The 25,211-nt window shown below is 41.4% G+C and overlaps 1 protein-coding gene across 1 annotated transcript in view; it reads right to left on the bottom strand.

Moving 5' to 3' along the window:
- The window catches only part of LOC138854785 (uncharacterized), a 438,528-nt gene that overhangs the window by 76,571 nt on the left and 336,746 nt on the right, over nucleotides 1-25,211 (bottom strand). The window contains exons 3-5 of the mRNA XM_070099855.1: nucleotides 11,635-11,747; nucleotides 8,693-8,809; nucleotides 6,645-6,839 (exon numbers count right to left, since the gene is read on the bottom strand). Of these exons, the coding sequence (XP_069955956.1) occupies nucleotides 6,645-6,839; nucleotides 8,693-8,809; nucleotides 11,635-11,747 (425 nt within the window). The remainder of the gene's footprint in view (nucleotides 1-6,644; nucleotides 6,840-8,692; nucleotides 8,810-11,634; nucleotides 11,748-25,211) is intronic.

Here is a 25,211-nt window from a genome sequence, read left to right as displayed (position 1 = left end):
ACTGTGATATCACCCTGACACTGTTGTATACTGTGATATCACCCTGACACTGTTGTATACTGTGATATCACCCTGACACTGTTGTATACTGTGATATCAACCTGACACTGTTGTATACTGTGATATCACCCTGACACTGTTGTATACTGTGATATCACCCTGACACTGTTGTATACTGTGATATCACCCTGACACTGTTGTATACTGTGACATCACCCTGACACTGTTTTATTCTGTGATATCACCTTGACACTGTTGTATACTGTGATATCACCCTGACACTGTTTTATACTGTGAGATCACCTTGACACTGTTGTATACTGTGATATCACCCTGACACTGTTTTATACTGTGAAATCACCTTGACACTGTTGTATACTGTGATATCACCCTGACACTGTTTTATACTGTGAGATCACCTTGACACTGTTGTATACTGTGAGATCACCCTGACACTGTTGTATACTGTGATATCACCCTGACACTGTTTTATACTGTGAGATCACCTTGACACTGTTGTATACTGTGATATCACCCTGACACTGTTTTATACTGTGAGATCACCTTGACACTGTTGTATACTGTGATATCACCCTGACACTGTTTTATACTGTGAGATCACCTTGACACTGTTGTATACTGTGAGATCACCCTGACGCTGTTGTGTACTCTGATATCACCCTGACACTGTTTTATACTGTGATATCACCTTGACACTGTTGTATACTGTAAGATCACCCTGACACTGTTGTATACTGTGAGATCACCCTGACACTGTTGTATACTGTGAGATCACCCTGACACTGTTGTATACTGTGATATCACCTTGACACTGTTTTATACTGTGAGATCACCTTGACACTGTTGTATACCGTGAGATCACCCTGACACTGTTGTATACTGTGAGATCACCCTGACACTGTTGTATTCTGTGACATCACCCTGACACTGTTGTATACTGTGAGAACACCCTGACACTGTTGTATACTGTGAGATCACCCTGACACTGTTGCATAATGTGAGATCACCCTGACATTGTTGTATACTGTAAGATCACCCTTACACTGATGTATACTGTGAGATCACCCTGACACTGTTGTATACTGTGAGATCACCCTGACACTGTTGTATACTGTGAGATCACCCTGACACTGTTGTATACTGTAAGATCACCCTTACACTGATGTATACTGTGAGATCACCCTGACACTGTTGTATACTGTGAGATCACCCTGAAACTGTTGTATACTGTGAGATCACCCTGACACTGTTGTATTCTGTGACATCACCCTGACACTGTTGTATACTGTGAGAACACCCTGACACTGTTGTATACTGTGAGATCACCCTGACACTGTTGCATAATGTGAGATCACCCTGACATTGTTGTATACTGTAAGATCACCCTTACACTGATGTATACTGTGAGATCACCCTGACACTGTTGTATACTGTGAGATCACCCTGACACTGTTGTATACTGTAAGATCACCCTGACACTGTTGTATACCGTGAGATCACCCTGACACTGTTGTATACTGTAAGATCACCCTGACACTGTTGTATACTGTGAGATCACCCTGACACTGTTGTATACTGTGAGATCATCCTGACACTGTTGTATACTGTGAGATCACCCTTACACTGTTTTATACTGTAAGATCACCCTGACACTGTTGTATACTGTGAGATCACCCTGACACTGTTGTATACTGTAAGATCACCCTGACACTGTTGTATACTGTAAGATCACCCTGACACTGTTGTATACCGTGAGATCACCCTGACACTGTTGTATACTGTAAGATCACCCTGACACTGTTGTATACTGTGAGATCACCCTGACACTGTTGTATACTGTGAGATCACCCTGACACTGTTGTATACTGTAAGATCACCCTGACACTGTTGTATACTGTAAGATCACCCTGACACTGTTGTATACTGTGAGATCACCCTGACACTGTTGTATACTGTAAGATCACCCTGACACTGTTGTATACTGTAAGATCACCCTGACACTGTTGTATACTGTGAGATCACCCTGACAGTGTTGTATACTGTAAGATCACCCTGTCACTGTTGTATACTGTAAGATCACCCTGACACTGTTGTATACTGTGAGATCACCCTGACACTGTTGTATACTGTGAGATCAACCTGACAGTGTTGTATACTGTAAGATCACCCTGTCACTGTTGTATACTGTAAGATCACCCTGACACTGTTGTATACTGTGAGATCACCCTGACACTGTTGTATACTGTGAGATCACCCTGACACTGTTGTATACTGTGAGATCACCCTGACAGTGTTGTATACTGTAAGATCACCCTGTCACTGTTGTATACTGTAAGATCACCCTGACACTGTTGTATACTGTGAGATCACCCTGACACTGTTGTATACTGTGAGATCACCCTGACACTGTTGTATACTGTGAGATCACCCTGACAGTGTTGTATACTGTAAGATCACCCTGTCACTGTTGTATACTGTAAGATCACCCTGACACTGTTCTATATATAGAACTATAAATAACTTTGTTCAGATTTCTGAGGGCAACACTTACCTCTGCCAAACATTGGCTTAAAGATTAGTGTGTTAATGTGTGTCTTCCGCGATATACTAAGCATATTGGTCGTTGAGCGAGATATGCAACCACTTCCCTAATTAACATAACTTTGCATTTGCTGGAGATGAATTCAAATATCCACTTAACTCATCAATTTTTTGAGTTCATCTAGATACATTTACCGCCTTTCCTTTCCCACGTTGGTTATTATTCTCCTTAATAGTGTCACATCATCAATAAACATGGATGCATCTGACTCAGTATCATTTTCATACCAGAAAACAATAGGCTTAAGCATCTCATTGGTCAAAAAGAAGCATTTGCAGGATAAATAAAAATGTAATAAGGAAAATCAAAAGCGGTTTTGAAGCACAAGTTGCGGGGAAATAAAAGTCTATCCCAAAAGATTTCTTTCAGGTATGTGGGAGTAATGTTAAGAGAAATATAGAGTGGAAGATTAAGTGCGTGTGTGTGTGTGTGTGTGTGTGTGTGTGTGTGTGTGTACATTATACATTTGACTGCCACTGTTAATTAGTGTCATTCTCTTACCTCTTAACAAGCTTGGTAGAGGATTTGGTGAAGACTTTCCTCCAAAAGGACTGTGAATAAAACAGACTCAGTGGACACTGTACACTTACCAAGATGATGTGCTTGTTGAAACTTCCTCGTTCCTGGTTCATTACCAGGTTGAATGATCCATTGTAAGTAGTCACTGGATGACTCTTGGACCTGACACAAGGGTGAATATCCAGTACGTGGATATGACACTTGGCAAGTTGTGGAACTTGACTTCCACTAGCCTTATTTCCTACACATTTATGCTTAGATTAAGTTTCTACCTACTTTATACAAAATTGAGGATTGCACTCTATTGGTGGATTCAGAATTAGACAATGATTAACTTAAGTCTTGCTTAATAGTGAGGGATGTCGTTTAACACACACGCCAGTAATGTCCTCGAAATCAGAGTGCACACTCGGGTTTGGATTCGGACTTAAGCCCGGAAAGTCCACTGATAAACATTGAATCTCGGTACCTAAATCAATGACTCAGAGTCATCATAGCACATGATTACTAGTGCCACGTACCCGGTTGATGCATTAAAGAAGTAATACTAAATTAATTGGGCTCTTTGACTGAAGAAACGGGACCAACTGTGCTTGTCTCTCTCTACACTAAAGCTCCCAGGCATTCAAAGAACCCAGCCTCAGCCTGCAAGTGTTGGCTCCAACGTGGGATATTGTGCCGGATGGCTGGCAAAAGTGAATGTAAATTAATCACTCCCAGTACATCAGGACATCAGTCACTATAACATTCATAAAAGTCAAAGCTCTGAGACCTAGTAGCTAAGAAGCCTTAGGTTCTCTGGAACTGCCACCTACCAGGCAGGTGTATACATAGCACTACATTATATTAGGTAAAGGCAGACCATGGAGTGGGTGAGGGTTGAAGCCATGGCGAGCTGGTCAGTGCGTTAACCACTCGACCAGCTGGCTCTAATAAGATTCATCTAACTAGTTATATTTCCATACTACATAAGGAAGTTAGTTGGAAGAAACTTATTAAAGCCAGCTCTCCGAGTGGCATACACACTGGTCTGGAGTTTTACAACTCACTCGCAATGGGTTCAAGTCCCACCCGTTCTCTGGTTTGTTTTCAATCGCGTTATTACGATTTCCTGAAGGGATAACAGTTATACTGACACTATAAAGGCACTAGTACAAGGAATTTATAAACAATTCCTACAAACAGGTCCACTTACAAGAAACTCGGGCCAGCACACAGTGACAAGAAAATGTGTACAATCTATAACACTTATTCCCCTCAAGGAAGGTTCCTTGATGTTGGTGAGGGGCTCTTGATTTAGGGAATTGGATCTGTGCTCCAGTTCCCCAAATTAAGCCTGAATGCCTTCCACATCCCCCCCCCAGGCGCTGTATAATCCTCCGGGTTTAGCGCTTCCCCCTTGATTGTAATAATAATAATAATATAACACTTATTTCCTCTGTTTTTCTGCAGGACGAAAATCTGTTAGGCATGTTTAGATTCACCAGTGACATGGCTCTTGGACAGATATATTAAGACCAGAAAAATGACCGGACCCGGACACACTGTTTTCAGGATGCTATACAAATGTAATGATCAACAAATCATTGCACTGGATAAGTGAAAAATAGGAAATCTGATACCAATTTACAAAACACGAAATAGGTCCCAGGTTTCGACTTAAAGACTAATCAGCCTAACCTCTGTTGTGGGAAACAGCTGATGGAATTAATAAATGCAGAAGCAATTCAAACCACATTGAAAAATATAAAATTATCAGAGTCTTAGCATGCCCTTTTAAAAGTACGTTCTTGACTTACAAATTCACTTTATTTTCAGGTATGGTATCCAAGATGGTAGATAATGGTAATGAATACAGTATTATGTAAATGAATTTCAATAAGGCCTTGATAAAGATTTACACTTAACACTGAGGATGTCTGAGTGGAGTTACGAACCGTCAGTTAACAATTATCCTGTATTAAGCACCTGCCTTACACTATAACCCAGATTCCCTGACTAACAATATCGTTGTTTCAACATCTGTAAGAGTTTTTGCTCATGGAAATGTCTGTGCAAGTCTGCTAGCAGGTTTGAAAATTGGCAATTGTACACAATTGTACACAATTGTACACAATTGTACACATTGTACACAATTGTACACAATTGTACACAATTGTACACAATTGTACACAATTCAGTAACGATTCAGATCAACTAAGTAGATTATTATTACAATCAAGGGGGAAGCGCTAAACCCGGAGGATTATACAGCGCCTGGGGGGGTATGTGGAAGGCATTCAGGCTTAATTTGGGGAACTGGAGCATAGATCCAATTCCCTAAATCAAGAGCCCCTCACCAACATCAAGGAACCTTCCTTGAGGGGTCAACTAAGTAGAACGCATGTGTGTAGAAGGTTTGAAACCGGTCACCAAATGCATTCATAAGTTACTGCAGAGAACTAACATCATAGTTTTATTAATTTCTTCAGGTAAGATGCATCAGCGGTGTTTGAAAGTTTAAAGCCGATCAGTAGAAGAATTCTCCAGGTATTGTGCAGAAAGCAATATAAAATTCTGTATAATAATAATATCGATAAATTAGAATTTACACATCCCAAGAGCATCGCAAAGCTCATTTGAACAAAACACGTAAGTGTTCAAAATTCTGAACCCTATCTGAAGATATATTCTTTAGTTATCACAGGAAATGAACAATTAAACATGTTCAACTATGTAAATAGATTAGCTTAAATGACTATTTTTAAAATATACACCGAGTAGTCAAGAGTAAAGCATCGCAGGATATTTTATACGGAAAATGATACCTGGAGAGTACAGGGTGTTCCGGGGGTCGATGCCCCCGCGTACCGGTCCATGACCAGGCATCGTGGTGGACCAAGGCTTGATCAACCAGAATGTTACTGATGGCCGCACATAAACCGACTTATAAACCACAGCCTGGCTGGTCAGGTACTGATTTTAGGTGCCTCTCCAGTGCCTTCTTGAAGACAAACAGGGGTCTATTGGTAATCCCCCTTATGAATATTGGGAGGCAGTTGAACAGTCTTGGGCCCATGATACTTTAAAAATATAAATAGCAAATTGACACCTTCACACAAGTAAAAGAGTCCAAACTTTTTCCTAGTTAGAATAAACAACTGTTGAAAGTTTAGAAGACAATCTTTAGAGGCTTTGTCAAGTTATAACACAGAAACCAACATCATCTTTTAGGTCTATAAAATCGAAAGAAAAGACACCTGCCCCTGCCAGTGGATACATGAACCTTTCCTTGTCATAGTTCACCAACATCGAAAATTTAATCAGACGAGTCGTTTTCAACTTATAAATGAAAATATTAAAGGAGAAAAATCAGGTAACCACTGAGAGGTAAGTCATCTAGAAGATACTCAATAAAGTATTATTTTAATTTATTTATGAAGAAATGTGAAAGCTACATTTTTATATATCAACATTTTAATTGAATGTAAACTTTACAATAAGTATTATCTGTCTTACTCACAGTGTTTGGGTACGGGTGCGTACTGAGACAGGCACTGACAGCCCAAGCCTTCCGATTCTTCTTCAGCACTAAATTGAAATTCTTGGGATCTCCTTCAATAAGTACACCTTGCCAGCCAAACTTCTTCTCAAAGACAAGTGTATTGGAACGTGTCTCTCCATCAAGGGCTCCACATTCCACGAAGAACCCATTTTTCTGCAGTAAGATGTAAGTACACAGTAGGGTGAAGCTGACTATATGCAATAAAGATTCTTGCTAAATAACATAAGTGATTATTCTTTGTATAAATATTGTAAAAGACTGGGGAGTGCGTTCCTGCCTTTCTTTGAAGTGATAAAATTAAGGAAATTTATAAGGAAGACATTGTTGCAATATAATTACATATCCACCAGAGGGCGGTTACAGTGTTACTTGAAGAAGAAACCAATGTATATGTCTTTTGGATATAAGTAAATTCGTAAAGTAAAGTTTATCATGAACTAATTTAGTTGTTCATGGACAGATCTTTCTTATTTTTAAATCAAAGGTAGTTGTTTCACTATATTTTTATTGGTCGTGGATAGTTTTCAGTTTCCTGGAGACTTTCTCTTGGGTCTTGCGTTTATAACGGAGTCCTAGTCTGGCAGACGAAGAAAATCGTTTGAATCCAAAAGATTTTCCTAACGAGGTTTCTGGTCTCTCTCGAGTGTCAAACGAGAAGAAAAAAGCCGTTGTGTTGATGGGTGAAAAATGGGATCAGGACAGATTAGGTAAGGTTCGTCAGGAAACGAAAATGGAATCAAATAAGATTATTAGTTATCATATTCCGTTCGAGCCAGGTACAAGGCCCATCCATTTACGCACATTTAGACCGCCATGTTCTCAGTATACTGTTACGAAACAGATGCTTAATATGGGAACCACAAACCACACTCCACTGAGCTTAGTGGTCAAGAAAGATGGATTTCTCAAAAAATAAACTCTAAGATGATCCCGGATCGTTTTCCACTACCTTGTCCTTGGTGACTTACTGAGGAACACAGGGAATATCAAAATCTACCCATTAGTTGACATATTTTATGGGTTTTAGCAAAATCTATTTCACGAGGCTAGCCAATAGTTATCTCACAACTATTAAGAGCTTTCGTAATTCCTACAGGCCATGATCGATTCTTGAAAATGAATTAAAGTCTTCCTATTTACAATTTCTCAATAACAAACACTTTCACAAGCCTATTAGGTAAGTAACAGCTGTGCAGAGCGTCCCAGCCCTACGATCTTACGATCATTTCTTGGCCTAACAGGTTTCTATAGAGCTTCAGTCTATTGCAGCCCCATTAACTCAGCTGCTTAAACAAAATGTTACTTTTGTTTCGTCTTTCAGCCAAGAAACATAATTTAAAACCTTAAGATGAATCTAACTTCTCCTGTTTCTTACTATGCTAACATTGATTACTCCTGCACTTTAACAAGTGATGCTCGTTTGTGTTAGGTGCAGTCCTGGAACAGAAGACTGTTGACGAATATAATCTAACAGCACTTGCCAGTAGAGTTCTACCGAAAGCCGAAAGAACTATACACTAAAGGAGCAGGAGACATTATCTATTCCCTGAGCTTTCAAGTACTTCAGTGATATCAAGTACCAGTACTCAGTAAAAGAAACTATATACTTTTATCTCTGCTTCAGAATAAGCACTGTATGGACTGGTTAGTCAAGCCTGATGGTCCTCGGCGTTTGTGAACCACTGATTCGTCTGGTTATTATCTGGAACACCTCAGATAATATAATCAAGTTAAGGCTCTCATGGTTACAATGTCAAACACTAAAGACTCGTGGTTACAAGATCAGATAGTGAAGTTATCATGGTTACATGGTAGGACAGTAAAAGTTATAAGGTAAGACAGTAAGTTCACTCACTGTAACAAGATCAGATAATAACAGCTGTCATAGTTACAAGAGCAGACGGTAAAATTACACACTGTAACAAAATCAGATAGTAACAACTGGCATAATTACAAGGTCAGACGGGAGAGCTTACCTGTGAACAATGTTAGGAAGCATGACTCACCTGCTGACCAAGGATATGACGAATCTCTTTGGACTGGCCCATGGAAGGATCATCATTGTTACTAGCCAGGTTATAGGGCAGCTCAGAGGGTGGGTGCAGGTACTGTGCTCTGATCCTCTGAAACAGACAAACGTAGGTAGGATGTTGTTGATTCTGAATCACAATCGTGTTCACTGACTGGGGTGTTTCTTGCAGTGACTGGCATGTAATGTGCAACAAAAGTTTCTGATAAGATATCGACAGAGTAGAACTTTTGGATCTGGGAGATAAAAACAGATTAGGTTTTCATACATAACTACAAAGAAAAGGAGTTTTAGCTCCAGAATTTATACAGTTTAGGATTTTTCATATTACTGTAGAACATACACACTTATGACTTCTGTTTCTCAGTCGTGCTGAGACGAACACAATTTAAGACTTCTAGTTCTTTGTTTACTAATTTAAGTAGTCAGACCTTAGAAACATAAGCAATAGTATAGAGAAAATATATTAATCCGATCACAAGTGTTCTTAAATGATATTGTAATTTACTGTATTTATTTATTGTGTACTTTTGTGTTGGTCTTAAATTATTACATCTAATTAAAAAAGTAAACTTTGATGAAAATGGTTTTGAAAATTGACAGGTTGAAGAATGAGATACTTGTGAAACATTTGGAAATCTTTGCAGAGGAAACTTTTCGCCAGCCAGTGGCTTCTTCAGTCCATTAAAGAGAATAACAGAGGAAAAATGTGGAGGAGTTGGAGGTAATCAATCCCTCTACCAGGAGTCGATGTGTTCAGTCCATCAATCTTGAGAAATGTACAGCATATGCTCGGAAAAGTGGCTTATATACAGCAGTCAGGTGAGTAGAGCAGCAGCAGGCGGAGTTACCTTTGGATAAATTCACTAGTGAACGTAGGTCATGACTGTAGGTTAGACGAGTGTTGACAAATTTCCTCAATCAACAAAGATTCCCAAAAAGTTTCCCAAGTGTCTCATTCTTCAAAAGAAAACTTTATGAGGTAAATTTATACACAAATAACCCACACACAGGGAAATGAAACTTATGTTGGGTTATTTGTGTAATGTTCCAGTCACTAAAGTTTGCCTTTTTATTCTTCAAGTTTATATCCATCAGAGCTAAATATAAGAAGAGATTAATGCACAGGGAGTATTTAACAGAGGACGAAGATAATAGCAATCTCTGATAGTGATGGTCACCCTGGGGTACCTCAGTGACGTAACACTTGATAAAAGACAGATGTATATCGAGTAACGGACCAACACAACTTTCCGTAAACAATGTATGAACAGGGTAGCCATGGTAAACGAATACAACGTGTTAAGAACATGAAGAGAATCTTTAGAATTGTTTAAAATATGCTGGATAACAAGATACTGTTGCTCATTAATTCCATATTCAAGGGTACCATATAGTATTTATGAAATTTGGAATAACTAAATTAGAAGTCATTCTGGGCAATAAAAATTAATTTATGATCAAGAAAGAGTTGATCAACAAGGAGGAGTCAGATTTTTATCCTCTACTATACTTATTAAGAAGTTAGATTAACTGGCAGTGGCAGTGTGGTAGAGAGGAACTTACAGACTCCACCAAGGCATAAAGATTTGGGGGTTTGAGTCCTGAGAAAACAGATTGGTTGAGTCTTTTATTAACCCTTAGGTCGATATATTTACCACTTTGGTCGATGGAACTATCAAAAGGTCGATAAATTGCTGGTAGTCAAAAAGGGTTAGTAAATGGCTGGAAACATGCTTTGCGTTGTGCATCAGTGACCTTCCACCCTTCCCCCTGGTCTCTCTCATCTCTCCTGTTCTGAGATGGATATACATACGTGTAGTGTTCCTGTTCCCTTCCTGTACTGAACGTACTCCCTCACCTCAAACTGTGTTGGAGAGCCACAGTACATTCTCAACACCCATAGCAATAGCAGTGGTGCCGAAGAAGTGATTGCTGTGGGTGGGTGTGACTTTGACCTGACTAGCTTGTGTTACTAGGTCAGATGCGTGCTCTTTCCTTAAGTGAACGTGGCTGACCTGACTAAGTTAAGGCATTGGCTTAAGCCGGTAGGAGAATTGGACTAGCTTCGCATGGGCCAGTAGGCCTGCTGCAGTATTCCTTCTTTCTTATGTAACATCCATAATGGCTGCTCATACCAATAAATGCCGACAGTATTGAAAAAAAATATTTAAAATTTGGATACATAACTTCTCTTACCAATGAAACAATTCCTATGAGCCTATTATGTGAAAAGATGCCTTGAAACTTTCCAAGATGAAAGACCACCTTGAAAGAGTTCACTTTGATAAGACAAATAAACACCTTGACTATTTTAAGGCACTGAAAGAAAAAAATAAAAATCGATCAATTATAAAGACATTTTTCAAAGCACCTTTTATTGTTGATAGTAAGGAAGACTGAAGGCATCATAGTATCTCCAGCACCATACTAGTTCTAGTAGTTAAAGTACTATTTATTAAATTATTTTTGTATAATAAATGTTTAGGGGTCGATGAACAATCTGAAACTTCATGAAGGTGTCGATGAGATGAAGAATTTGAGGAGCACTGGTGTACAGAAACACTTAGAGCAGCAGAGTTACTAGATCACATCATCCTTACACAAGGTACGTTGCTAAGATGCGTCGAGGACTTCTTGGTTATCACTGACTGTAAATCACACAACTTTCCACTTTTATGAGACTGTAAATCGCAGAACTACCTATGCACCTTTATGAGGCTCGGTTTATCATAAAATTGCCTGTGTACCTTAAATTACAAAACTACCTATGTACTTTTATGCCACTGTAAATCATAAAACTATTTACCTTTACGAAATTGTAAATCACAAAACTACCTAAGTGCCTTTATGAGACTGTAAAATCATAAAACTGCCTATGTACGTTCATGAGGCTCTATAACTCACACAGTTACCTACCTTTATAAGGCGGGGGTCATTCTGGTCAATGGAGACTGGAGACTTCATGATGCGGTCTAAGGACACCACTACGTCATCTGCACCTGGAGTCTTGGCTCCTCCTGCTGCAGGAGCTGTAATAGATGTCGCTACTTACTAACACAGATCATTGCCACAGTATATAAGTTGATATGTAGCTGAAGACTTCTTAGTAGTAAACAAAAGTAATCGAGAAACCATACCACGGGCGGGGATAAAACCCGCGATCAGAGTCTCTCAAAACCCCAGACTGTCACGTTAGCCACTGGACCAGCTAGCCACAAAAAGATTCGTCTAACTAGGTATGTTAACGGCTTTGAGGGAACTTGAGCTAGAGTTCGTCACGGCCACGCTAGCTGGAGATTCGTCTGTAAATACTTGCATTTGTGGTCACAGTGGTGCCTGTGCTAACCTTCCTATGGTGTAGAAATATACCTAGTTGGACGAATCTTATTGTGGCTAGCTGGTCCAATGGCTAACGCGACGGTCTGGAGTTTTGAGACACTCTGATCGCGGGTTCTATCCCCGCCCGTGGTATGGTTTGTTTGCAATCGTGTCATTACGATTTCGTGAGTCAGTAATCATGGAGAGTTGTCAGTGTTCAAGAGTATGTATGTTTACTTGATGCTGAAGAGTTGGGTAGGTGTATGAGAATGGATGATGTGGCGTGATAGAATACAGTAGTATGCAAATTAATTGGTACAGGAGTAAATTTTGAGATTGTCTCATATGTCTTAGTCTCCGGCTTAATTAATGTTTGTTTTTTTCTCTTTTTGGAAGAGCTTGCTATTGATTTCTGGCAACCATTAAACTGTGGTGTAACCCTGCGACTCTTGTCAGTGCTTCAACAGCTGTTGTTCTGTAAGGCTATTGCTGCAAGCTCGCTGTTACGGTTCAAATCTTAATCTTTAGCCAGGTTAGTGCACTCCGTAACAACACACTTCAAAGAATGAAAAGATATGGTTCCAAACTTAGAAATGTAAGGCACAAATAATAGTTATGCAGTCTTTTCAAGTTTCTTTTTATTTAAAAGCTTAAATACTTTAGATATTCATAAATATCTATTAAATATCAATGTCAGAAACTTTCCTTCACACAAGAAAACTTAAATAGAATGTACATGTCAAGATGGTCACTACACTTGATAATGATCAGAGGAATATTACCGCTTCCTCAATAGTAACATTACTTGTGTGCAAGTACATACATTGAGAATTAACAATTTCACTGAGTAACTCCCTGGCATAAGGAATATATCACAAAGTTCTAAGCTTGACACTGGTCGTCACATCGTAACCTGAAGATAACAGTATATGATTGTCAGCAGACTTCACAATAAACCACAAGCTGGATCAGGAGTTTCAATAACCCAATTCTCTATCCAAGTGAGAATAAGGCGGAGTACTAGGAGGGTAGCTCAGTCAATGCACACTGAGTCAGCAGAGAGAGTGAACTGCCATATACAGTAAATTCCTTCATGACATCAACTCGTCAAAAGGGGGAGAGGGGAGAGCGGTGCAAACTACCCACCAATGGAGATACCTTGTTATAAACCTTAGCCAGGTGTACCTACCTAACACATTACTCAAGATATATATATATATACATCATACCCGGGTATATTCCTAAATCAGATAATATTATAAACTAGTGGAATCTTTAATTTAGCTAATATTAAAGAAACCCAGAGTATAATATTAAGTGGATAATACATATAAATTAATCACATTATGACCTTGGTCATAACACCCCCCCCCCCCTTTCGGGGACTAAACTTCGCCGTAAAAGAGGACTTCAAAAACAGAATATAAGCCAGAATACAAGTCATTCCTCTGACAAAGACCCTGATGACAAATGTTGCTTCTCCAACAAGAAAATTATAAGTCTGGTGTCGCCAAACCACGTATGTTTAGACACCACGTAACCAGAGCTTCTGATAGAGGCGTTTCTCATAAAGAGGCCTTAAGTGACCATTGGTAGCAGGAGAAGTCAGGGTAAGACAACAGGAGACTGCCACCACAGAAATAAGTTCTGGATACCATATGGTGGCTTACGTGACAGGTCTCCTCAGTGGTTACAAGAATCAGATAACTGTAAGTAAACAAATAGCATTAAGAAAATGCATTAAACAAATACATACCTATAAAAGTGCACTACAAATCCTCTTTTATAAATTCAAATTTAATTACATGTCTTAAGGACGGGACAGAGTGTCAGCAATAACATTATCAGCTCCTCTAATATGGTTAATGCTTATAGAAAAAGGTTGTATCCTAAGGGACCATCTTTGTATTCTAGCATTCTTAGCCTTCATGGTGTTTAAAAAGGTTAAGGGATTATGATCTGTTTTTACTCTAATTTTATGAGGGGTAGTCCCGAGATAGACTTCAAAGTGTTCCAAGGCTAAGACCAATGCTAGTGCCTCCTTTTCAACGGTTGCATAACTTAATTGATGGGGTTTCAATTTTGCAGAAAAATAACAGACTGGGTGTAAAAGATCAGAAGAGGAGGAAGGTTGTAGAAGGACAGCACCGACTGCATACTCGCTGGCATCCACTTGTAAAGTAAAGGGAGCGTCAAACACCGGACTCTGTAGAACTGGAGAGGAACCAAGTAGACGCTTTAGACGAGTAAAGGCTAACTCACTTGTAGTCGTCCATTTAAAAGGAACTTTAGAACTTGTAAGTTCAAACAGCGGTGCTGCCACTTGCGAAAAATTAGGGCAAAACCGGCGGTAGTAACCGGCCATCCCTAGAAACCTCTGTACACCTTTCTTGTCCTGTGGAGCAGGAAAATCCACAATAGCATGAATCTTTGCATTAACGGGGGCAACCGTGCCTTGCCCTATATTAAATCCCAGATATTTTATCCGGGCCTGACCAAACTCACACTTGGCAAGGTTGACGGTAAAATGGTGTTCATCTAGCCTTTTCAAGGCCAGTCATCGCTGAATACTACTAGATCATCTAGGTAGGCTTCCGTTCCTTCCAAGTCGTACGTTAGCCGATTCATAAGCCTCTGGAAGGTCGAGGCAGCGTTGCAGAGCCCGAAGGGCATCACCCTGTAGTTGAACAGGCCTCCAGGCACGGTGAAAGAAGAAATCTCCTGCGCTCGAGGCGATAAAGGCACTTGATAATAACCACGCAGGAGGTCCAAACGACTGACATACTTAGCACTGGCAACGCTGTCTATTAGGTCGTCAACCCTGGGAAGGGGGAATCCGTCAGGCACTGTTAGGGAATTTACTTTCCGATAGTCGGTACACATTCTAAATGAACCGTCCGACTTGGGTACAAGGACACACGGTGAAGCCCAAGGGCTTTTGCTATGTTCAATCAAACCATGATCGAACAAGAAACTTATTTCCTCCCGCAACGCTTTATTCTTTAGTGGGCTGACTCTGTATGGAGCTTGTTTAATCGGAGCAGCTCCTTGCACGTCAACATCGTGGATCCCCATGGTGCACTGTCTGGGGATATCTCCAAAGAGACTTCCATAAGTGGAAATCAAGTCTCGGATTTCACTTGATCTTTCCTTTTCTAAGTTACCGAGATACTCATCTAAGGTTTCCATTATTTCCGAGTTCTTCAGTCTTATCTCTACTCCACGTGAACAATCTTCTTTACTCGAGTCACCTTCCGGTGACCTCACCGCAGCCACAGGAACAAGTCCCTCGTAGTATTTCTTTAGCTGATTTATATGGTAAGTTTGGGTCGACTTTCTTCTTCCTGGTGTTCTTACCACGTAATTTACCTTACTCAGCTTCTTAATCACCTCCATTGGACCCTCATACTTGGGTTGCAAGGTATGGCCTGGCACCGGCTTTAAAGCTAAAACTTTGTCTCCCACATTTAATGAACGCTCAACAGCAGTCTTGTCATAATGTTGTTTCATACGGTTTTGAGCTTGTCGGAGGTTGTCAGCGGCCAATTGCTGAGTAAAAACCAAGTGTTTTTGCATTGCCGAGGGGGATAAACATAAAGAAGGCTCCATTTTCCCAGACCATACGTCCTTTAACATTACTAACGGTCCTCGGACCGCATGACCATAAATGAGTTCAAAAGGACTAAATCCTAAACTCTCCTGTTCGCTCTCTCTTAAGGCAAGGAGGAGGAAAGGAATACCTTCATCCCAGTCCGTTGAGAACTGCTCACAGTATGCCCTCATCATGATCTTCAGGGTTTGGTGAAACCTCTCTATGACACCCTGGGTTTGGGGTCTATATGCTGTTGAAACAATGGATTTAACTCCAACCCTGGACATAGCTTCACGGAAAATTTTTGATGTGAAATTCGTCCCCCTGTCAGATTGAATCTCCTTAGGGAATCCGAACTGTGCGAAGAATCTAAATAGGACTCTCACAATAGCCTTGGCACTAATCTTGCGAAGGGGCACAGCCTCTGGATATCGAGTAGTCGTATCCATTATCGTAAGAAGATATTGATTGCCAAGCCTAGTTTTTGGGAGAGGTCCCACACAGTCTATTATGAGCCGAGAGAAGGGTTCGCCTTCTACGGCAATAGGCAAGAGGGGTGCAGGAGGAGGTTTATGCGCAGGCTTCCCAATGAGCTGGCAAATAGCACAGTTTCTCAAGTACTCAGTCACGGTATCCTTCATCTTGGGCCAGAAGAAATATCGGGCTAATTTTCCTAAAGTCTTTCTTATTCCCAAGTGTCCGCCCATGGGGCTAGAATGTGCCACTTCCAATGCTAACTCCCGAAACCGGACAGGTAAAACCAAAAGCTGTTTTGGCTTGAGACATGAATTAGCTGAAGTCGACGGAAATTTCTTCATCAGGATACCGTCAGAGTAATAAAAACATTCTTCCTTACCCTCAGCTTCCATCTCAGTAAGCGCTTGATCCCTTGCCTGTTTCAACAACGGGTCTTCAAGCTGTTCTTTTACTAAATTTTCACGATTAAAGTCGCTACTCCGTAATGGGGAAAAATCTACCACTTGGGATTTTGGAGGCTGATTTTCGACTTCTTGTTGATCACTGGCACTGAACAGAGCATCCAAACCCCAATCTGAGGGTTCATCAGGAGTAGGCAGTGGTTCCAAATTCTTAGCCATAGCCCTGGTTATGGCTGTAAGAGGGAATAGACGAGGACCTTCCTTACACCCTTCAATGGCATAATTCTCTCCAGAGAACTTCTCTATAACATAAGGTTCTTGGCAAATTCCTCCTCTTCCTAAATCATTTCCCACCAATAGATCTACACTCTTAATGGGAAAATCAGTTTCAGAAAGGCCCACAACAGCTTCACCTTGATATGAATCTACGTTCACATATACCTTATGAAGGGGTACTCTTGTGATAGTGCCACCGTAACCTTCTAGCAAAACATCCAGGTTAATATAAGTGTCATCATTTAGAGGAAGTACTCCTTTTCTCAGTAAGGTCAGGTAGCTTCCCGTATCCCGATAGGATACTATGTCCACCATTTGGTCCTCTGTAACACCAGCCTTACCCTTAAAGAAGTAAGGCAACATGGCTTCCGAAACTTTGTCTGCGAACAACTCAGAGGGAATTAGGCACTTCGATTTTGAGGAAGACGTCATCTGTACAGGTAATGTTTCAGAACCTGACCGCCTACGGTCTCGATTTAATTGGAAACATGAGCGCCTCCAATGGCCTGGTTTCTGACAATAAGAGCAAGTTGGGCCTCTTCTTGATGCATTTCCCTCGTAAGATGGTTTTCCTTTACCATTACTGTGGACGACACTCGAGTAGGCTTTTGCTGAATGAGGAGGAGAGGTCTGCTGATCCATTTTCCTAGGAGAGAAAGACTGACTCTTAGGAGAACATAACCTGGCTTTCTCTCTAGACCCTTTTTCCTTGGTCAATTGAGAGGTTATCTCAAAGTGATCAGCTAGAGAAGCAGAGGCCAACACATCTGCAGTCTGGTGTTCGATAACAAAGGAGCGTACATCGCCCGTCAGAGAGTTCTGAAATTCTTCTTGCAAGATCAACTGCATCAGACGCTCCATAGTATCACACCCCGATGACCTCAACCATCGCTCTAGAGCCACCTTCTTTTGCCGGGCAAATTCTACCCAGGTTTGGCCGGGCAGTCTTCGTAGAGAGCGGAAGGTGCGCTGATAACTTACAGGAAGTAAGTCATACTCCTTTAAAATGATCTTCTTAACTGCCTCGTAATCTGCATATTTATCATACGGGAGAGCTGCAGTACATGATTGAGCCTTACCCTTAAGTGTGGTGTGAAGTAAGGTAGCCCAATGTTCACGAGGCCATCTCATCCCTCGTGCCTGATTCTCAAATGTGTCGAAGTAAGTGTCCAAGTCTGTTTCACAAAACCTGGGCACTAATGAGGCAGCCCTGTGCAGGTCAAAGGTCAAGGTTTGAGTAGCAGGCGACTTACTCTTTTCTTCTTTTTGCCTCTCGAATCTGATGTTTTCCCTCTCGAACTCTTCTTTATACAGCAGGCGCTGGGATTCCAGTTGCTCTGTTTGCAACTTTATAAGATGTTCCAGACGTTGAAAGTGTTCGAGTGTGAGAGGAGTCAAAGGTACTGGAGGAGTGGGAGGAGAGAGTCCCTCTAGGCGAAGCTTGGGACGAGCTCCACCTCCGGTCGCCCCCACATGACCAGGGCTAGCTAATGGGCTCTCATTACACGAATCAGGCGGTACGTTGTCCCGAGACATAGCCTCTGCTCCCAAAGTGAGGCCTTCAAATGAAGCCACCAAATGAGCTACTCCAAGGGACAAAGATTCCTCCGAGGGTGTTTTGTCATGCGAGTCCAACCTCGGGACAGTGTCAGAGGGCTGAGAAAACAGTATGTTCTGTATTATAGAACGGACAGTACTCGCTATATAACGATTGTTATATGAAACTCCTAAATATCTAGCAACTTGCCAGCATTGTTGTAGTGGTAAAGTCTTCAGCGTATCTGGAGTCAGGTCCTTCACCAACTGTGATATGTCACGATCCATGGTCAAGAAGTTCAAGGCTCCTGGACAGGCCCCCACTTGTTATGGTTCAAATCTTAATCTTTAGCCAGGTTAGTGCACTCCGTAACAACACACTTCAAAGAATGAAAAGATATGGTTCCAAACTTAGAAATGTAAGGCACAAATAATAGTTACTCAGTCTTTTCAAGTTTCTTTTTATTTAAAAGCTTAAATACTTTAGATATTCATAAATATCTATTAAATATCACTGTCAGAAACTTTCCTTCACACAAGAAAACTCTTAAATAGAATGTACATGTCAATATGGTCACTACACTTGACAATGATCAGAGGAATATTATCGCTTCCTCAATAGTAACATTACTTGTGTGCAAGTACATATATTGAGAATTAACACTTTCACTGAGTAACTCCCTGGCATAAGGAATATATCACAAAGTTCTAAGCTTGACACTGGTCGTCACATCGTAACCTGAAGATAACAGTATATGATTGTCAGCAGACTTCACAATAAACCACAAGCTGGATCAGGAGTTTCTATAACCCAATTCTCTATCCAAGTGAGAATAAGGCGGAGTACTAGGAGGGTAGCTCAGTCAATGCACACTGAGTCAGCAGAGAGAGTGAACTGCCATATACAGTAAATTCCTTCATGACATCAACTCGTCAAAAGGGGGAGAGGGTAGAGCGGTGCAAACTACCCACCAATGGAGATACCTTGTTATAAACCTTAGCCAGGTGTACCTACCTAACACATTACTCAAGATATATATATATATATATATATATATATATATATATATATATATATACATCATACCCGGGTATATTCCTAAATCAGATAATATTATAAACTAGTGGAATCTTTAATTTAGCTAATATTAAAGAAACCCAGAGTATAATATTAAGTGGATAATACATATAAATTAATCACATTATGACCTTGGTCATAACAGAACTGTCAGAAAGCCGGTGAAGAAACAATTATTGACTTTTGCTATGAAGCAAAAACGGCTGAGGTGGTCACTCGATCATAAGGGATGAACGACAGATGAATGGAGAAACGTTATATTTCGAGAAGATATGCATTTTGAAGTACCTAGGTACTGATCAGTGGTAGTGTGACGGAGCAAAGGCGAACCTCTTTGGAATGAGCACATTCAACAAACGCCAAAATACTCACCTAAGATGTTTTCGGGTACTTTTACTGCTAAAGGCTCTGGACGGTTTGTTACTCTTGAAGGGACGATGAACAGTAACAAATACAAGGCAATCCTGGCAACTAATTTGTTTCCCATTGTGGATAGAGATTGAAAAGTCATTTTCCAGCAAGATCTTGCTCCAAGCCACACTTTCAGAAAAATGCTGATATTCTTTGGAGTGGGATAAGCATTCCGAATTTTTTTTTTTTTTTTTTTATATTTTATTTAAAACTCAGGTACAAAAAATATATGGGTACATAATCAATATGTAACAAGAATCAGGCAGTAAAACGATAATCTGCAGTGACTACACAAATACCAAAGAAGCACTTATATAATGACATCAGAATTGGCTGCTGCACTCCAAACACTACTTTTATGTACTGTGCTTCACGTGAAAAGATGGTCTTATAATAAAAACGATAGTCCTACCTAGTAATGCTTACACTCCCCCCCCCTTGAAAAACATACCACTTTCACCTGAGTATACTCATTGACATCTCTTATACATTTATTAGAGCATTAAGGACATCATTGACAACATGTATAAACACAATCCAGCCATCTAAAAGGCTGACTATAATACAAGAAAAGTCTGAACATGATGGCACACATCCACCAAAGAAACCAATCCACACCCTAACCCTCATATACCCCATGATAACAATCAATATCGTGCACGGTGGTGGATTTAATACACTACCGATGACTCTTCACCCCCCCCCCCCCCCCGCATGCCTAGTAACTGTGTCTGCCGTCACCACTCATAACCTCCATCAGTCATTGAATTTAAAAATACATTAAAGTACAATAACATAAAGGAATATAAGAACCCCTTATCGTCTCAGCCACAGAAAAATAAAATTGTTACATTTTCTAAATACATACTGCTGATTCATCTTTGTGCTGACACAAAATATCCCCTATCACCTATGCTTTTCATCTCTTTACTCCAAAGCTAAAAACCAGATTATACATTTCATCAATCAAATTATATTACAATAAGCATAATAATATCAATACTTATCATCCGACTAATAGGTGTACATTATTATCACCCTGAGTTCCATGAAATTTACATAAGAATTAATACATATATTGACAATCCTCACAATCCTTCCCGTCCTCTAAATACAGTGTACATATATCCAATGACATTTCGTTATGATCCAATCATATTTACTTTACACTTCCCCTTTTCCCTAGTGCAAGATAAATGCCACTTGCACTAGACGTCACAACACCTTACATTTGTTCACTTAAAACATATAAAATAAGAACTAACATAAATAACTTATAACAATATATAGATAGTAATTATTTGACAAAGTGAAGAATACCAACTAATATGGTTAACAGTACACTAGAAATTGTAACTCACTCACTAATACATATTCCCATTTTTTATGTATTATGTTCAACAAGATATCTATATTTATTAACAATGTTCCAGAGCAATATCAGACTTACTCTGTCATGCACTAAGTTACACAATATAACTTATGGCTCCTAATAAAACATGTACCGGGCAGTACTACCTCAATCATTAACAAAACCAACCTGGCAAAAGACACTTCAGAAAGCCACCCGCTGCCATCCCCTGACCCCATGCTATCTGTATTAAAAAAACACAAACTCACGTTCCCTTCCATGCTCAAGTTCGTACCTGACGTCGAAAGTCATAAAACCCCTGTCTCTTAACCAAATGTCACCAGTTCACCCCCCCTACGCCCCCCCTCATTCCTAACGACTTTACACCCATATGCTCCACTACCACACACTTTTATTCCACCTTCCATCCTCCACTAATCTCAAAAAAAAAAACAAGAATGCCAGTTTAGGGAGAACTAGCCCAATCCAGCTCTAAACTACACCCAACCCTAACATTACACCTACCGACAGATTACGATAACCCAAGGGAAAACTATTTACCCACAACCTCCCATATAGTAGCCTATTTCTGCATACTGTACGATACACACTCGCCGCAAGCGCCCGCACCCTATATTCACCCCCCACCTCCCGCATGCACCAAGACACATACAAAAAATCTGCCACTACATACATCACTGCCCTCCGAATATCCTTGGAAACCCCTCCCACATCAAAATGCAAAGCCCTCAAAGTCGAAATGTTTCTCCCCCCTCCCGCCACTATACCCAGAACTCTCGCTAACCATGCCCTTACAAAACCCAAGTTTTCACAAAAATATATGGCATGAAAAGCCGTCTCCTCTTCCTCATAATGCAAACAAGTGCCAGCACCTACATAACCCATTCTATATAGCACTGACCTTGTAGCTAGAATTCCCATAAAGAATCTATAAACCACTTCACGAACCCTTGGCTTTAATCTGATCTTCCGAAGGTCTTCCCAAATGCCCCTCCAATCATACATTGGGTATGTAGCTACTCCCTGTATCACTGTACCCTGCCAACCTGTCCTCCCAAGCCTACTTACCCTTACTTTTTTTTTGCTTCCCTTACTGCCAACAAATTTCGCACCATATCTTCACACTCCAGTAGTGCCTTTCCCTTCCACCATTTTCGCACATCCTTCATGACCTCTCCCACCCTTCTACCCCTCTCCCCTCCCACCCTCAAGTATCGCTGCTTCACATACACTGCCTTCACTCGTGTGTCCAAAGGTATAAGACCCAGCCCACCCTGCCGCACGCCCATCATCACCACCTCCTTCCGTAGCCATGGCTTCCCATAACCCCACACATACCTCAAAACCACCCTCTCCAGTTCCTGAATATCACACGACCTCAGGGGATATATTTCTGCCACGCCCCACACTTTACTGTACACAAGTGTATTTACTACCACCACCCTCTGCTGCAATGTTACATCCCCAGCCCTCCACCCGCGCATCCTACCCATCGCTCTACTCACTACTTCCTTGGAATTTATTCTCTGTGCCTCCCCAGCGTCCGCCATATACACAACCCCACATATCTTAATTCTATCCACTACGTTCCACCCATACTGTTCCCCCAAACCCCCCCCCACCCACGTGCCTACTTCTAATAACTTTGACTTTGCTCCATTAACCCTCATCCCTGTCGCCCCACCAAAAATCTCTATTATACGTCCCACATTCCCCAATCCTATTTCCCCTCCTACCAAAACTGTGGTGTCATCCACATACCCCACAATACCACATCTCCCAGGACCCACCTCTCCCTGTTCCCACACTCCTTCCTCTATAAGCCTATAAAAAGGGTCCTGCATGCATGCAAAGAGGATTTGAGACAAGGGGCAACCCTGTCGCAAACCCATCCCCATCTGCACCGGCAACCCTAACTTCCCATTAACCTGTACCCTGACCGTTGCAGGCGTATACAAAGTAGTCGCCCAGCGCACAATCTCATCACCAAAACCCTGTTTTTTTTAAAATACACCACAACATATGTCTATCTACACTGTCATAAGCCTGCTTCCAATCAATCCCCAAGATCCCCCCCCCGTTGTCTACCCTCCACAAAATCCTTAATTCTTCCATGCCCCTCACGCATACTTCGACCTGGAATCCCACACTGTCCTCTATGTAGGACTCGGTCAAGCACCTTTTTCATACGGTTACCTAAAACCTTCGCAAAAACTTTATAATCTGCACACATGAGGGAGATCGCCCTAAAAGCACCCAAGGTCTTCCCCCCCCCCTCCCTTATAGACCAAAACTACTACCCCCGTGCCCTGCGATTCCCCCAACACTCCCCTTTCCTTCATACAGTTAAACAACCGGACCAGACATTCCTTCATACAATCCCAATGTGTAATATAGAAATCATTAGGAATTCCATCAATGCCCGGCGCTTTTCCCCTACTCAAGCCCATTATCGCCTCCTCCACCTCCTCCTCACTGATCCTACCCTCTATTACCGCACTCTCCTCCTCCCCTAAAATACCTCGAATTCCTTCTCCCAGAATCTCTCCCTCCCTCTCTCCTCCCTCCCTCTGCTTAAAATTCTCCCTAAACCAATAATCAGCATAATTGCTCATTCCATCGGTGGTACTAAGTACCTGCCCCACCCTATATCCCCCCACCCCTTTACACACCTCTAATCCCATAATCGTGGTCATCTGTTGCCTATTCCTAAATCTCCTCAAAACACATCCTGACGGTTTGTCACCCCATAGAACCTCCTCTAAACCTTCCCTCACACGTATCGCATCAAAACGAGAATTTTGTATATCCCTCAATCTTCCCCTTAAAACCTCTATTTCTCCATGTCTAGCCCCCCTCCCCCTTCATAACAATCATTTAGCTGCCCCTCTAAATATTTCTGTAAACCATACCTCCACCTCGCCTCATCCCGTCCTCTATGCTGGTAATACTCCCTAATCTGCAATTTAGCGTGCTTCTCCCACCATTCCAAGACATCCTCCTCTTCGTTGCGAGCCTCCCATAGTTGCTTCCACCATTCCCTAAAAAACAACCCCTCCCCCTCTCCCTGAAGTAGCCTCACATTCATTTTCCAATAACCCACATACCTACGAACCATCCCTTCCCATGCCATCTCTGCCAAAACGGCACGATGGTCCGAAAAACCTAAATCTATCGTCATTACACGTTCTACTGTTATATCTCGAGTTATATATATACGATCCAACCTGGCAGCATAACCCCTCCGCATAAACGTGTGCTCTACTTTCCACCCATCGCCCCTGACTATGTCATAAACCCCTGCATCCCTCAACAAATCCCTCAATACTCCAAGCACACACCCTCAACAAATCCCTCAATACACACCTGCCCCTCTCGGCTCCACATCCTTATTCCTGATTACACAATTCCAATCCCCACCTATTGTAGAAACCATTGGTAAACCCCGCATGTAGAAAAGCAAAACCTCCCTTACAAAATTCACCTTTACCTGTATGTTACTATCTGCCGGCATATATATCCCCAGTAAACATACTCTAATCTCACCCCATATCCCTTCCACCCTCACCACCCTCCCCTCCCCTCCCTCTTCCCACTTGAGCATGTGGAATGGGCTGGACTCCCTCACTGCCACTGCCACCCCACCCTTTAATTTCCCTGAACTACCAACATACATCCTAAAACCGTTCAGCCTCAACTCTCTGCCATACTTGAAATTGTGTTCTTGAATAAAACACACATCAATGTTAAAACGCCGCAAAACATCCTCCAACCATACTCGTTTACCGTCAGCTCTAAGGCCATTCACGTTTATCGTTAGACACTTAAAGATTCAGAAAGGGTGGCTTTCCTCTATGTCTCTGTGTCCTGTCTGTTCCACTTTTTGCTGCTTCTGTCTTTTCCCGTGCACTCTTTCCCGCCTGTACCCCCTCCCCCCCCCTGTGCACTACCCTGCCCCTTCTTAATCACTCCTGCCCACGTCTTCTTCCCTGTACGCTGAGCTGGTGTTATAACCTCCTCATCCGACGAGCC

The sequence above is a fragment of the Cherax quadricarinatus genome, chromosome 69 (assembly GCF_038502225.1).
Source record: "Cherax quadricarinatus isolate ZL_2023a chromosome 69, ASM3850222v1, whole genome shotgun sequence".
NCBI classification, from domain to species: domain Eukaryota; kingdom Metazoa; phylum Arthropoda; class Malacostraca; order Decapoda; family Parastacidae; genus Cherax; species Cherax quadricarinatus.
This window is presented reverse-complemented; position numbering and strand designations above follow the sequence as displayed.